The sequence below is a fragment of the Carassius auratus genome, chromosome 23, assembly GCF_003368295.1.
Source record: "Carassius auratus strain Wakin chromosome 23, ASM336829v1, whole genome shotgun sequence".
Classification (NCBI taxonomy): Eukaryota; Metazoa; Chordata; class Actinopteri; order Cypriniformes; family Cyprinidae; genus Carassius; species Carassius auratus.
The window spans coordinates 10,194,339-10,206,146 of NC_039265.1; the positions used below are offsets into that span (position 1 = coordinate 10,194,339).

At 39.3% G+C, this 11,808-nt stretch overlaps 1 protein-coding gene across 2 annotated transcripts; it reads left to right on the top strand.

The window, feature by feature from the left end:
• The first annotated feature begins 778 nt into the window (after positions 1 to 778).
• On the top strand, positions 779 to 11,030 carry LOC113041266 (zinc finger protein 217-like). Of its 2 annotated transcripts, none has more exons than XM_026199706.1 (6): positions 779 to 998; positions 5,426 to 7,103; positions 7,464 to 7,586; positions 7,736 to 9,073; positions 9,715 to 9,835; positions 9,915 to 11,030. In XM_026199706.1, exons 2-5 carry the CDS (start codon positions 5,795 to 5,797, stop codon positions 9,822 to 9,824), a joined length of 2,880 nt encoding a protein of 959 aa, XP_026055491.1. In that variant the 5' UTR covers positions 779 to 998; positions 5,426 to 5,794; the 3' UTR covers positions 9,825 to 9,835; positions 9,915 to 11,030. The 2 variants fall into 2 exon arrangements, with proteins under 2 accessions (XP_026055491.1, XP_026055490.1); XM_026199705.1 differs by having other exon boundaries at positions 779 to 994.
• The last annotated feature ends 778 nt before the right edge of the window (positions 11,031 to 11,808 follow it).

Genomic DNA, 11,808 nt, shown 5'->3' on the forward strand with positions numbered 1-11,808 from the left:
AACGGTTCGTCGAAACAATTCAGTGATTCTTTTGCGTGAGGACGTTATTGCGTCACCACGTGGTCCCCAGGCAGCGTGGCATACTGCATGCTCTTGACCATTTCAATAAAGCCACATTTTTGTTTAATAAATGTTTTATTTAGTTTAATGCTTACCAGAACAGTTTGGTTGGGCCAGCATTCAGTTCATATAAACAATTCATTCAGAGCCTATACTTAATAATATATACTTAATACTCATGCAATAATTTTTCACAACTCCTCCAGGGTAATTTTTGCTGTTATAAACTTCCAATGCACTTTATTTTAAACACTTTTGCAATTTTGATATTGTTGTTTTTATTAACATTTTTGTTCATTACGTGTCGAACAAAGTAACAAAAGTAATTATTGTGATGACTTAAGTAACCGCTGGGATTGATACATAAGTGTTTTGATTCACTATAAAGGAACGGGATCACGATTCACTTGTTCATGGGAATCAAACTAGCTTTATGTATTTGATTCACTAAAACGAGTGATTCATTTGATAATAACACTACAGCTCGGGCTGTGTTTTTGATTCTTTATTCGTCATTTTTGTCTTCTTCAGACGTAAATGTATTACTTTGTTGTTATCTAACATGGCTGGTTGCATGTGCCTTTTCTTTCCCTTTGCTTTTTTTGTTCCCTGTTAAAAAAAAAAAAAAAAAAAAAAAAGTTTCGCGAACCAGTTCAAATGATTCGTTGCAAAGATTCGACTCAACTGTGCGTTAACGAATCAGACATCCACGGGAGCGCGCCCTCTCTCTCTCTCTCTGAACGCAACAGCTGCATAGTGAGTGATTTGCAAACATTGAAAGCAAGGCATTTCGTCCTGCTAACAATTGGCTAACTCAGCTAATCAGATTTCCAGAAAGAAAGAAGCTACCAAACTAACACCCCATAGATATAATAAGTTAATATAACGATTGTTGGCACACAATAAGAATACCTGACGAAGTCTGAACATAATGGTAGGTACGTTATGGAGGGTGAGTTCCTTATTTTCAATATCACTCATCGCTAGCGTGTCGTTAGCCAAATTTCTATTATCAGCACGAGCACAGGTTGATCAAACCTCACCAAAGTTAACGAACTGGGACATATGCTTTAGTTTAACACCGAAACTCTGTTATGTGAAACGAAATAGAAGAGGATGATAAAGTTGGTGTCTCTTTTTGTTATGCAGGAACTGCATTAAGACCTTTTGATGTTCTTCCTTATCTTGAAAGGGGAAAGAATAGAAAACAACTTTCAACAAACGTTTCAGCCATCCCCCCAAAACAAAGTCATAAAGTTGTTTATATTATAACGTTATATATATATATATATGTATATCAGCCCTGTGATCAAAAAAGTTATTATAATAGCTACAAAGAAGAAGGTACGTTTGTGTAAGTCTGGTTTGGTTGGTCATAATAATGATTTTATTTTATTCTTTTTGGTTGAATATCTATTCCGCTTTGTTTTTATTGTTTCTTTCATCCAACTACACTCATGGTTTTAAGATAAGTGATTTATTCAAGTTCTTTAACTTCTGCTTCATCATATAGTGATCTCATTGTTCTGGAGTAAAAACAACTCGACTGTAGTTAGGGAGGAGTTTTGTATCACCTTCCAAAAAGACGAAGAAAAAAAAATGTATAAATAGACAATCAGGTATATTGGCGAGGTGTGTAGTAAAATAACTACTAAAGCTGCTGATCAAGTTAGAATGATCACGTGTCAGGAAATTACAGCCACATTAAAGACACGCTTCCACACACGAGGCATTATTATCCATACAAACCACGATTTTGTTTATAAGGCGCGTCGTTTCCATAGTGTCTATTATGTTTTTAAAAACCGATAAATTTAAACGTTGCATTATTACGTCAGTAACCGTCGTTTTAATTAGCAGACGTCGCTACATCTCTCCACTTGTGCGTGACGTCACTTGTGTTTAGAAGTAGATTTGTTTGAATACCCTGTTTTACACACCAAATATGTATATATGTGTATATATGTGTGTATTATGTGTGATATAGACACATAAAATATAATATAGACTTCAAGCATATAACGTTTTATTCAGTTTTGAGCTTCTTCTAAGATAATATCCCAGTGTGTTTTTAACCAGTTTTTCACTTATTTGCATGAACCATCCACACCATTTATTGTTCTATAAGACAATTATTACAAGTGTAACAGACACTGTGTCTTTTTAAGAACTCCTTTTGATAGATTTGGATGGTTTGGGGCCAACAAACATGCTATTCTTGTGAACAGGTTGCATGGCAAAGCCCAAACAAAAGAGTAAGACAAACAGCAGCTGGTCTCTAGCTGTTTCTTCTTCAGCATGTCAACTAACCGTGTTTTAGGCTATTATAATGACTCCAGCATAGGTGGGGCCATTAACTTTACCATTTTGTGCTGTTTAAGTTATCTAAATGCTTTTGAAAGTAAATGGCTAAGTAGGATTACTTTGTGATTACCATCTAAAGGACTTTGAGAAGCAAAACTGTTGAAATCAGCACAGCGAGGCCTGTCGTTAGAGTATGTCTGCATAATGTAAAAGAATTCACAGATTGTTTTGTTTCTTTTTCACTTTTTTTTTTAACAGTGGTTATTCGGTAGATAACTGATGTGTTAAAGCTTCCTTTTCAGCCTCCGTTTCTCTTTTTTTTCATCTTCAGACTCTGTTTCTCTTTTTTGGTGCCTTACATTAGCGAAGCCTATTTTTGTGTTGCATTTCCCTAAAAGTGAGTTTAACTTGTGGTGTGTGTGCGTAGGGAATAGCAGAAGATTGTTGACTTTTCATGATTGATTCTTTTTATCTTTTGTATTTAAGGCGTTGTAAAATAAGCACTTGTGTGTGTGCAGTTTAGAACTAATTGGCAAGATGCCTGAAACTTCACATTTGGGCTTGAATAAGAGTGTTGTATGTTCATTTTGGGTGTTATATAATAGATAAATGTGGTTCTTTATACTTATTGGTTTGTATCAGCATGAATGAAAGGCTAACAGGGTTTTAGAACAATGCAACTCCACCTTAGACCTCACGAGTGATACATTGTGAAGGACACCGCTGTAGATACACCTCTGGCTTCCTGTTGCCTCACAGTAATGCATCTAAAGAATGATGGCATTTCGTCAGTTTTTTTCCCTGGAAAATTTTCGAAAAGATCTGAAATTGGGTTTCCCCTACTTGTGTAAATGTACCAATACAGAACGGTTGATGTCAGACCAGTGTAATTTATTAGATCTCAGACAAAGTTTTTCTTTGTTCGTGACACATATTCACCGAAATTATACTTTCACTTGGGCTTTGTGTAATGTATGTATGCGTGTGCATATATATATATATATATATATATATATATATATATATACACACACACACACAATATTTCTCTTATTAGTTCATTCTAACATTGGTTTCCATAAAAAATAACATCAAAATAATTTGTAAAATGCTAGTCAAAGGCTATAAAGATTATTTTTATTATACATTATTATAATGTGTTGGTCATGCAGGGTTTTTTTTTTTTTTTTCCTCTTATTAACTGAGATTACTACATGAATGTTTGAGCAATTAAAAATGAATTTGTCACTTTGCTGGACCATTAATATGAACTTGTGAAAAAATAAAAAACAAACAAGTTACAGCATCTCCTTTACAAACTTATAGGCCTATATCTTTTAACGTTAAATCTTATTAAGACATGTCTTGATCATGCTGCATGACTTTCTCAGTGGAATAACTTAGCAACAAGCAAAGATAACTTTTCTCAAGGGCACAATTATTATAGACTAACACTGTACTCTCAGTAGACCATTTTCACAGTTTGCAAACAGTGATGTTTGTTGTGGGTGGAGCCTAACTGGTGGCAGAAAATGACACTTTTAAAGTAGCAGGCTATGGAAGCCATGGGATAAAATAATAAAAAAGGTAATTTTGAGGTTAAATTTCCAAATTTCAGATTTTTTTCCTCACAATTCCGAAATTATACCCCTTAAATATGGTAAGAAAAGTAAACTCGTCATTCTCTCTTTTCCCCTCTGCTCAGAATAACGAGTTTATAATCCCACACTTCTGGATTTTTTTATTTGATTTTTTTTTTCTCAGAATTGAAAAACATTTGACAAATTGTTGAGTTAAGTCGAGTTCGTTTGAACTGGGAGGTTTAAACTTGCATTTGTGAGACAAAATATGTAAATGTTATAGTTTTAAATAGTATTTCATGCTTTAACTGTTTGGTTTATACTATGCCCCCTATGTTAATATTATATAGACGTATTGTTAAAATATTTTTTATGCTTTAAAAGTAAGGTAATCATAGCAGGTCTCATCCATAGTCTGTCCGTTAAAAGGTCTGCATTAGGGCTGCACGATTAATCGCATGCGATTGTCATGCGTCTCTTCAGTAAAGCTGGTTCTGTGATTAGTACTAAATATCCATCACTTGCTTTCAAATGGAGCGGCTCTTACTACACCGAGCCGTAGTTTACTGACAAGCTACCCAATATCGCAGTTGGTTATGAATGCCATATTGTGTAGCTTGTCAGCAAACTACAGCTCGTGTAGTAAGAGCCGCTCCATTTGAAAGCAGGTGATGGATATTTAGTACTAATCACAGAACCAGCTTTAATAAAGAGACGCATGACAATCGCATGCGATTAATTGTGCAGCCCTAGTCTGCGTTGAGCTTCAAATAGCGTCTTTGACAACAGTATGTTATAAAAATTATTCTCATTCCGATTCTGACGTCCAAAGGCACAACCATACATTTTTTCTCTTATTTTTACTTGTTTCCCTCCACTTGTTCCCAGTGTTTTTCTGCCACCACAATGCGTGTGCAGCTGCAAGTGATGTAACTGTGATGTCTACTCCAAACTGGTCTAGAAGCCTTTAGCTGCTGGTTTATTCCCAATTCAGATACTTTAGGGTGGGGTCACAAGCTTTGGATGTTAGCCCAGATCTTTAACAGCAAGGTTATTATTGTGTTTTACCCCGTCTATGTTACCTTAAATAATGATGCATGTATTCTAAATTAAAATGAAAGCTGCTGTAACAACAAAATATCGAATGCTTGTTTTTGTTTTAGAAATGAGTTTAGATTATTGCTTGCTCTGTATTTAATCCACATTTGCTGCAAGTGGTGAAGTGTACATAAAACAACTTTTCTTTTGTCTCGAGTTTACTTTAGAAACTTAAGCAAAACATCAAACTTAGCCCTGTGTGGTTGCTAATCTTTTTTTAATGATCCATGTGACAGTTCATGTTTCATATTAAGTAAGAGATGAGCACTTGTTTTCTCTCCCCCATTAATTTTATCATATGTAAGTGTAGTCGTAGAGTTGATTACATTCCACAGAACTGGCCACACCTGACTTTGTTTTTTTGTTTTTTTTTTTCATTTCAGGTTTTGCCTGTCAGGACAATTCCTCTGTGTGAATCACAAGAAATCAACTGATCAAGTGTATGCCCCATTACCTGGCAGTGACTGGCAAGCCTCGACTGCTTCTCCTGTACATGATGCCTCACAGGGGTTTACTGAAACTCTTAGCATACGTACTGTACTGAAATGTAAAAAGCCTGTTTGGAAAATTAGGCAAGTTCCATGGAAGTGTTAAGAGTTATTTGATATTGTGTAATCTAATGCATGATGTCCTTCATGAGTGTTTCAAATGAATGATTCTTCACATGTCTCATAACTTTCAACATATGGTTTCATACAAGCTTTCAACTGAAACTAAATAAGAAAGAAATACCCAAGTAAATTCCTGCTGACATGCCTACCCACCCATTGTTCCCATATTTGGAAAGTCCTGATGGACTAGTTCATGACATTCTCAGCCACAGCAATGCAAGCATGCCTGGTACTGGATCTAGCATGACGCCCCACGCCAGCGTGGTGGAAAAACTAGACACACTGGCAGAAAGTAGCCTACCTCTAGACTGCATGTTTTGTGAGGAGACTTTCCTGCATCAGGAAGACCTGGGACCACACCTTCTTTCCCAGCATCCCACAACATTCCACGCTCCTGCAGTGTTGCGCGTGGAAGCGGAATTCTTAACTCCCAGCGAAAGGGCTCGTTCTAAGACCTGCCAAGCTGTGGAAAAGAATGAGGATCTGTGTTGCGTTGTGTGCGGCCAGGCTGTTGCAGATGCGACCGAGCTGGAAACGCACATGCGGAAACACAAAGACTCTTTCACGTACTGCTGCGGCCTCTGTGGACGTCGTTTCAAAGAGCCGTGGTTCCTGAAGAACCACATGAGAACCCATGGTGGAAAGGCTAAAAACAAAAACCAGGACCAGGAGATCCCTGCCACCGTTAATGACGTCATTCAAGACCAACCTCCATCACCTGTGGACACGTCATACAAAATGTGCATGGTATGTGGCTTCTTTTTCCTAAACAAGGAAGTTCTGGCTGAGCACAGCAAGGTCCACAATCGAGAACTGGAAGTGGATGAGAACGACTCCTCTGTTAGCCAACCAGCTGAGGAGGTTCCTGTATCTCAGAAGACATTTTTGCAGACTCTACAGTTGCATCCTTCAGGTGCAAGAGAAGAAGCTGAACAGAGTCATCCATCTGGACGCTGGATATCCCAACTTGATCCTTTTAACACCTACCAGGCTTGGCAGTTGGCCACCAGGGGCAAGATCGCAGCAGGTCCGAACTTGGCCAAGGAGCTCAATGCCGACTCCAACTCTGACAACGAGGACTCTGGTTCTGAAAAAGAGGAACTAGGGGCCATTTGGGATTCTGGGGCTGGAGATAAACCCAGACGAGGCCTACGAAGTGACCTCAAGCCTAGCGAGACTCCTTCACCATCACCTGAGCAAAAAAGTCTGATTCGTAAAGACAAGCCAACAAACTGCGAAGAGTGTGGCAAGATCTTCCGGACATATCATCAGTTGGTCCTCCATTCTAGAATCCACAAGAAGGAACGAGGGGGAGCAGAGAGTCCCACCACACCTACAGACGGGAGGGCCCAAAGCATAGGCTCTTGTAGTAGTTCATCTCTTGACCGAGCCGAGGAGTACTCAGAGGATGGCTCCGAAGAGGGAGCGCCAGTTGACGCCTTTAATCCAGGTATTATTAACCAAGTGTTTTGTATTGTTTTCATTTTTTATTAGTTCTTATTTGCTTCTTAAAACAACTTGCCATCATATATCAGAAGTTCATCCACAGAGTGCTCAAGATTGTTGTCATCTTTTTGAATAGTGTACACTAGAATTACCCAGAAATGCAGACTCTTTACTACAGAAGAAGCTTATTCTGTCTCAAGGGTTCAATTGGAGAACTTCAGAGCAGACCTTAGGGTTCCCTCTGCTGGTCGAAGAAAACTCATGCATAATTGACTCTTGGACATTCTGTAGTGCAGTTTAAATTTCTATTCTGGAATACCATGTGTCATTTAAGGCTAAAATTAACATGACACTTTTCCTACAGAAAAAAATGAGGAAGGATCGGGAAAAATGAAATTGAAAATTCTTCCTCCAAGAAAATGCAGTTACTGTGGCAAGACTTTCCGCTCAAACTATTACCTCAATATTCATCTCAGGACACATACTGGTTAGTTCTTTGTTGTGTTGTCTTTAAAAACCATGTTGGGTCTATTTCTGTCTTGCTTTCTGACCCCAATGTCTTGTATTCCAGGATGAATGTAGTTTGGCTATTTTATGTCTTATGTAAACATTGATGTCTCTCTTGTCATTTCACAGGTGAAAAACCTTATAAATGTGAATACTGTGACTACGCCGCAGCACAGAAAACGTCTTTGAGGTACCATCTAGACAGACGTCACAAGGACAAACCTTTCACAGAAATCCCGAACATTCCTGCAACACCATCTGCTAGAAATATCATCAAGGCCATTGAACCTCCCAAGAATACAGATGACAAACAAGCCTTAAAACCAGTCAAACAGTGGCTTGCTCCTAAACCTCTGCCTGCCAGTGTTAAACATAACCCAGGCTTGAGCCAAGCCATTATTAACAGCAAAAATCCTTCCATTCAAGTCAAGCAAGAGTATGTTAGTGCTCCCGTTGCAGCTCCTTACACCCCTGTGGGTGAGGTCAACAAAAAATACCCATTATCTGTAAACCCGAAAATGGAGAAGGAGGCTACCGAAGCACCTTTGAATTTGTCTCTCAAAGTGCCACTTCCTGTATCTGCTACCTCAGTACCTAGAAGCCTGTTACCATCTAACACATGTACCTCTTGCTCTTATGAAACCCTTTACCCTGAGGTTCTCTTGATGCATAAAAAACTCATCCACAAGGAGAAGTCTGATGTCAAGAAGAATGGATACAGGGGATCTCAGAAACCGAAACGGTACACTGGTTGCCCGCCGGCTCTTGAGGGCAAAGACATCACTCCTTTGCCCCACATTAACGGGAAGCATCCCCGTCGGACCAAATCCCCAATACGGCAACCAGAAAAACTTGGGGAAAAGCTTGCGAAACACCCTCAGATGTCTAAGATTTCTCCTGCGAAGGAGCGCTGGAGAGATCAGCACCAGGAGGGCCAACGAGGCAGGGAATCCGATTCAACCAGCTCGCTTTCTAGAATCTCAGAGCAAGAATCTAGCAGAAAATTAAATGTGCCATTGGTAATCGATCGAGAGTTGTCCAAGCAGAGGCCTGGCCTGGATCATGAGATGAATCAGAGGGCAAGCTTGGGCAAAAACGGAATGGTTTGGCCCACAGATCCAGCTAGACTTTGCCTTTCGGACCGTTTCCGAAACTTGGCGCAAACAGACGTTGGCGAACCCTCTAGCAAGAGACACAAGTCCTTTGAGCCTCTACATACTGCATCTGGACGGCTCGGAGAGGATTTCAACCGGATTGTGCCCACTGGCAGAAATGCGAAATCCTCGTTGCAGGCGAGCTCACCCTTGTCTTCAGTTAAGGTGACTCCCACTCCGTCTCCCAACAGCATGCAGGCCGACTGGAATGTCATCAACCTGCTCCGCAACTACACACCTAACAACCTGGCCTCGCTCTATCACCCCGCTGCTGCAGGCTCCAGCCATGCTGTCATGGCCTCACCTGTCACTGGTGAGCATTTACAACATGTTTGTCAGCAATTGGTCAGTGGGCAAATCTCACAAACTGTGATTTCAATACTATATAAAAAAAAAAGATCTCTCTCTCTGTAATATATAATGTATTTATTTATAGATTTCACATAGAGCAGCATTTACTACACAGAGCCGTTGTTGACTGACAGGCTGCGCCAAACCATGATCATATTTTGTGCATGTTTGCGACAGCTTGTCCGTGAACAATCTTAGTAGTTATTATATACAAATATTGTATAAATATACATTAGTTTGCATACAATTATTTCAAATATTTAGATAAGTATGTGTATATGTATTTTTACATTGCAACAAAACCAATCAGTTTAGCACATTTATCTCTAATTTTTCATTATCAATATGCATTATGACATTTAACGTTATTTAATGAACAGCAAAAATCGATAACTAAAACCACAAACTGCGTGTGTGTGTTTGTGTGTATCTTTGTTTTGGTCTTAAAATAACATTTCAAGAATTTTCCCTTTTACGGTAATCCAGGCTGCAGCTTTTAAGAATTATTTGAAGTTTTTAGACTTCACAATGGCTTCTTAAATTTAGTGAGGAGATGTCCTGGGATCATAACTGAACACTACCCTGTATTCTCCTCTTTTTTAGGGAGCAGGTCCTTGATGTTCCCTCACTACTCCACTAGTATGACTCAGAGGAGAATCCAAACCAGCCCTCTGAATAACGAACGCTGTGGACCTTCAGAAAAGAGCTCTTAGACCTATCCAGGGTAAATGTCTTCTTCAAATATCCTTCACAGGTATTGCATTGTGGTTTATGTAGCTAATCACGTTGTTTCTCCTCCGCAGCTTTAAAATACGCTGAGAAAATGGTGGGGTCCTCGGTTTGGAGGAACGTTTAACTGATTTGATGTCGCTCACTGTTCTTCAGACACTAACGTCGAAGGGTTTGACGTGTTGGAAGGATGTACTGTGTGGTTACGGGCCTCAGGCTCGGCTCTAGCCTTGGCTGCAAGGCAGAACAAACTTGGACTGCAGCCTTGAACAGTGTTGTTTTGATTCAATTTGCATTCCATTACGGCAATAGATTCATCTGCGGTGCACTTAACACGAAGCTGAACGTCTGACGCACTCCGTGCATGACAGTTGACTTGTGAATCTGTTGTGGGTCGGTGGTTTATTATGACAGCCTAAATACTAATCAAACCACAAGCCCAGCAAGTGCCTCCATTACTTTTTATTAAAAGCCTAAATGCACGAGGGGACGGCTCTGAGCGAATAAACAAAGAGGGCCGCTGTGTTTTTTTTGCTTTCCTCTAATGTGTATTGTTAATGTTTAACATCTCTTTTGCAGGTCAGCTTTATGCTATGCACAGAACGAGATCATTTCCGAATTAGAAACCTTCTCATTTGTACAAAATCTAGCTGCTGTTACCGTCTCGGGTGCGAGACTCCTGAAGCAAAGGTGACGTACTGTGTACTGTTGTGTAGGGTACATTTAAAAGTCAAGTAAAATACGTAACTGCAGGGACTGCGTGGAACCTCTTTCACTGTGACAAAGACATTCAACGGGATCCTCAGGATTGATGAGAAACATAACTGTGATTTTGCGCCTGCACTGCCGGGCAGTTTCCGACAAATGTGTGCTGAGCATTTTTGATGCGATTGTTACGTTTTCATACACCAGAATGTTTTTGTAATTGTAGTCTTTTTTTTTCTTAATAATCAAGTGTATATTTATTTTCAGGCGAGTGTGTTGCTTTATCATTTGTATGTGGAATGCTGGCTAAAGCTCGTCATGGTTTCTGTTACTGTCTGCGTTCAGTATGCTAACTCTGAAGATGTTTGGAGAGTTAACTTATTTAGTAATCTATAAGGGGCTTTCATGAGCTGAAGCAAATGCATCAATTTTCATTGATAATAAACTTGAAGCATTTTGTGTTTTTCGTTTGCTTCACACCACAATGCTGAATCGCCCCTTATTTAGTTTTTTTGTTGAGTCGTAGATCAGTTAGGCTGAGTGATAATGGATTTCTATTCGACTTTGGTTAGAAACCAGTGCTGCTTGATGCTAAACGCAGGTTCGATCTGGTTTTTGTCCTCGCTCCCGCTCAGTATTTCGACTCTTAAACACACCGAATTGGGTTTGTGTAGGTAGATTGGTTTAGGATGCAGTGGCCACCGTGTGTAAATGTGTTTGTAGTTGTGCTCTATAGGGTGTATCTGTTTGTATTTTTAATTTTTCTTTTGCACTTTCACTAATGACTTTTTCCCTTGAGAGTTCCTTCTTTTGTGGTCAGGTTGTGCAAAACTGATGAAGCCAGGATGCTTTTTCTCCCCACTCTTCTTGTCCGATGTTTCATGAATGATGCTGTTGTTTTTGCTCTTTAACAGAATGTCATTTGGATTTGCAATCTTGTAACCCACCTTGTTATTAAGCCAGGTGTATTCCAGGGCTCAGGCCCTTTCTAGAGGCAGAATAAAGCAGTTGTGCAAACTGGAAAGAAATGTCAGGTTGTCTGTTTTTCATTTTTCATCTGTGGAAGGTGAGTATTTTTTTTATTTTTATCATGATTGTGGATGTTTATTATATAATTAATCTTGTATGTCATATGCTTAAAATGTGCATTCATAGTTAGGCACACTGTATAGTATAGACAAACTGCTAGTGAAATGCTAGTCTTTCTAATGATGTGTGGCTTTCATGATGTTTAGATGTTCACCCCTCTTGACCTTTAGATCG

Bases quoted from the DNA above. Each gene is read 5' to 3' on its own strand.
- LOC113041266 (XM_026199706.1), top strand. From the start codon at position 5,795: ATGCCTACCCACCCATTGTTCCCATATTTGGAAAGTCCTGATGGACTA. The intron at 7,104-7,463 runs GTATTATTAACC...CTTTTCCTACAG, and splicing joins AGTTGACGCCTTTAATCCAG to AAAAAAATGAGGAAGGATCG. The intron at 7,587-7,735 runs GTTAGTTCTTTG...GTCATTTCACAG, and splicing joins TCATCTCAGGACACATACTG to GTGAAAAACCTTATAAATGT.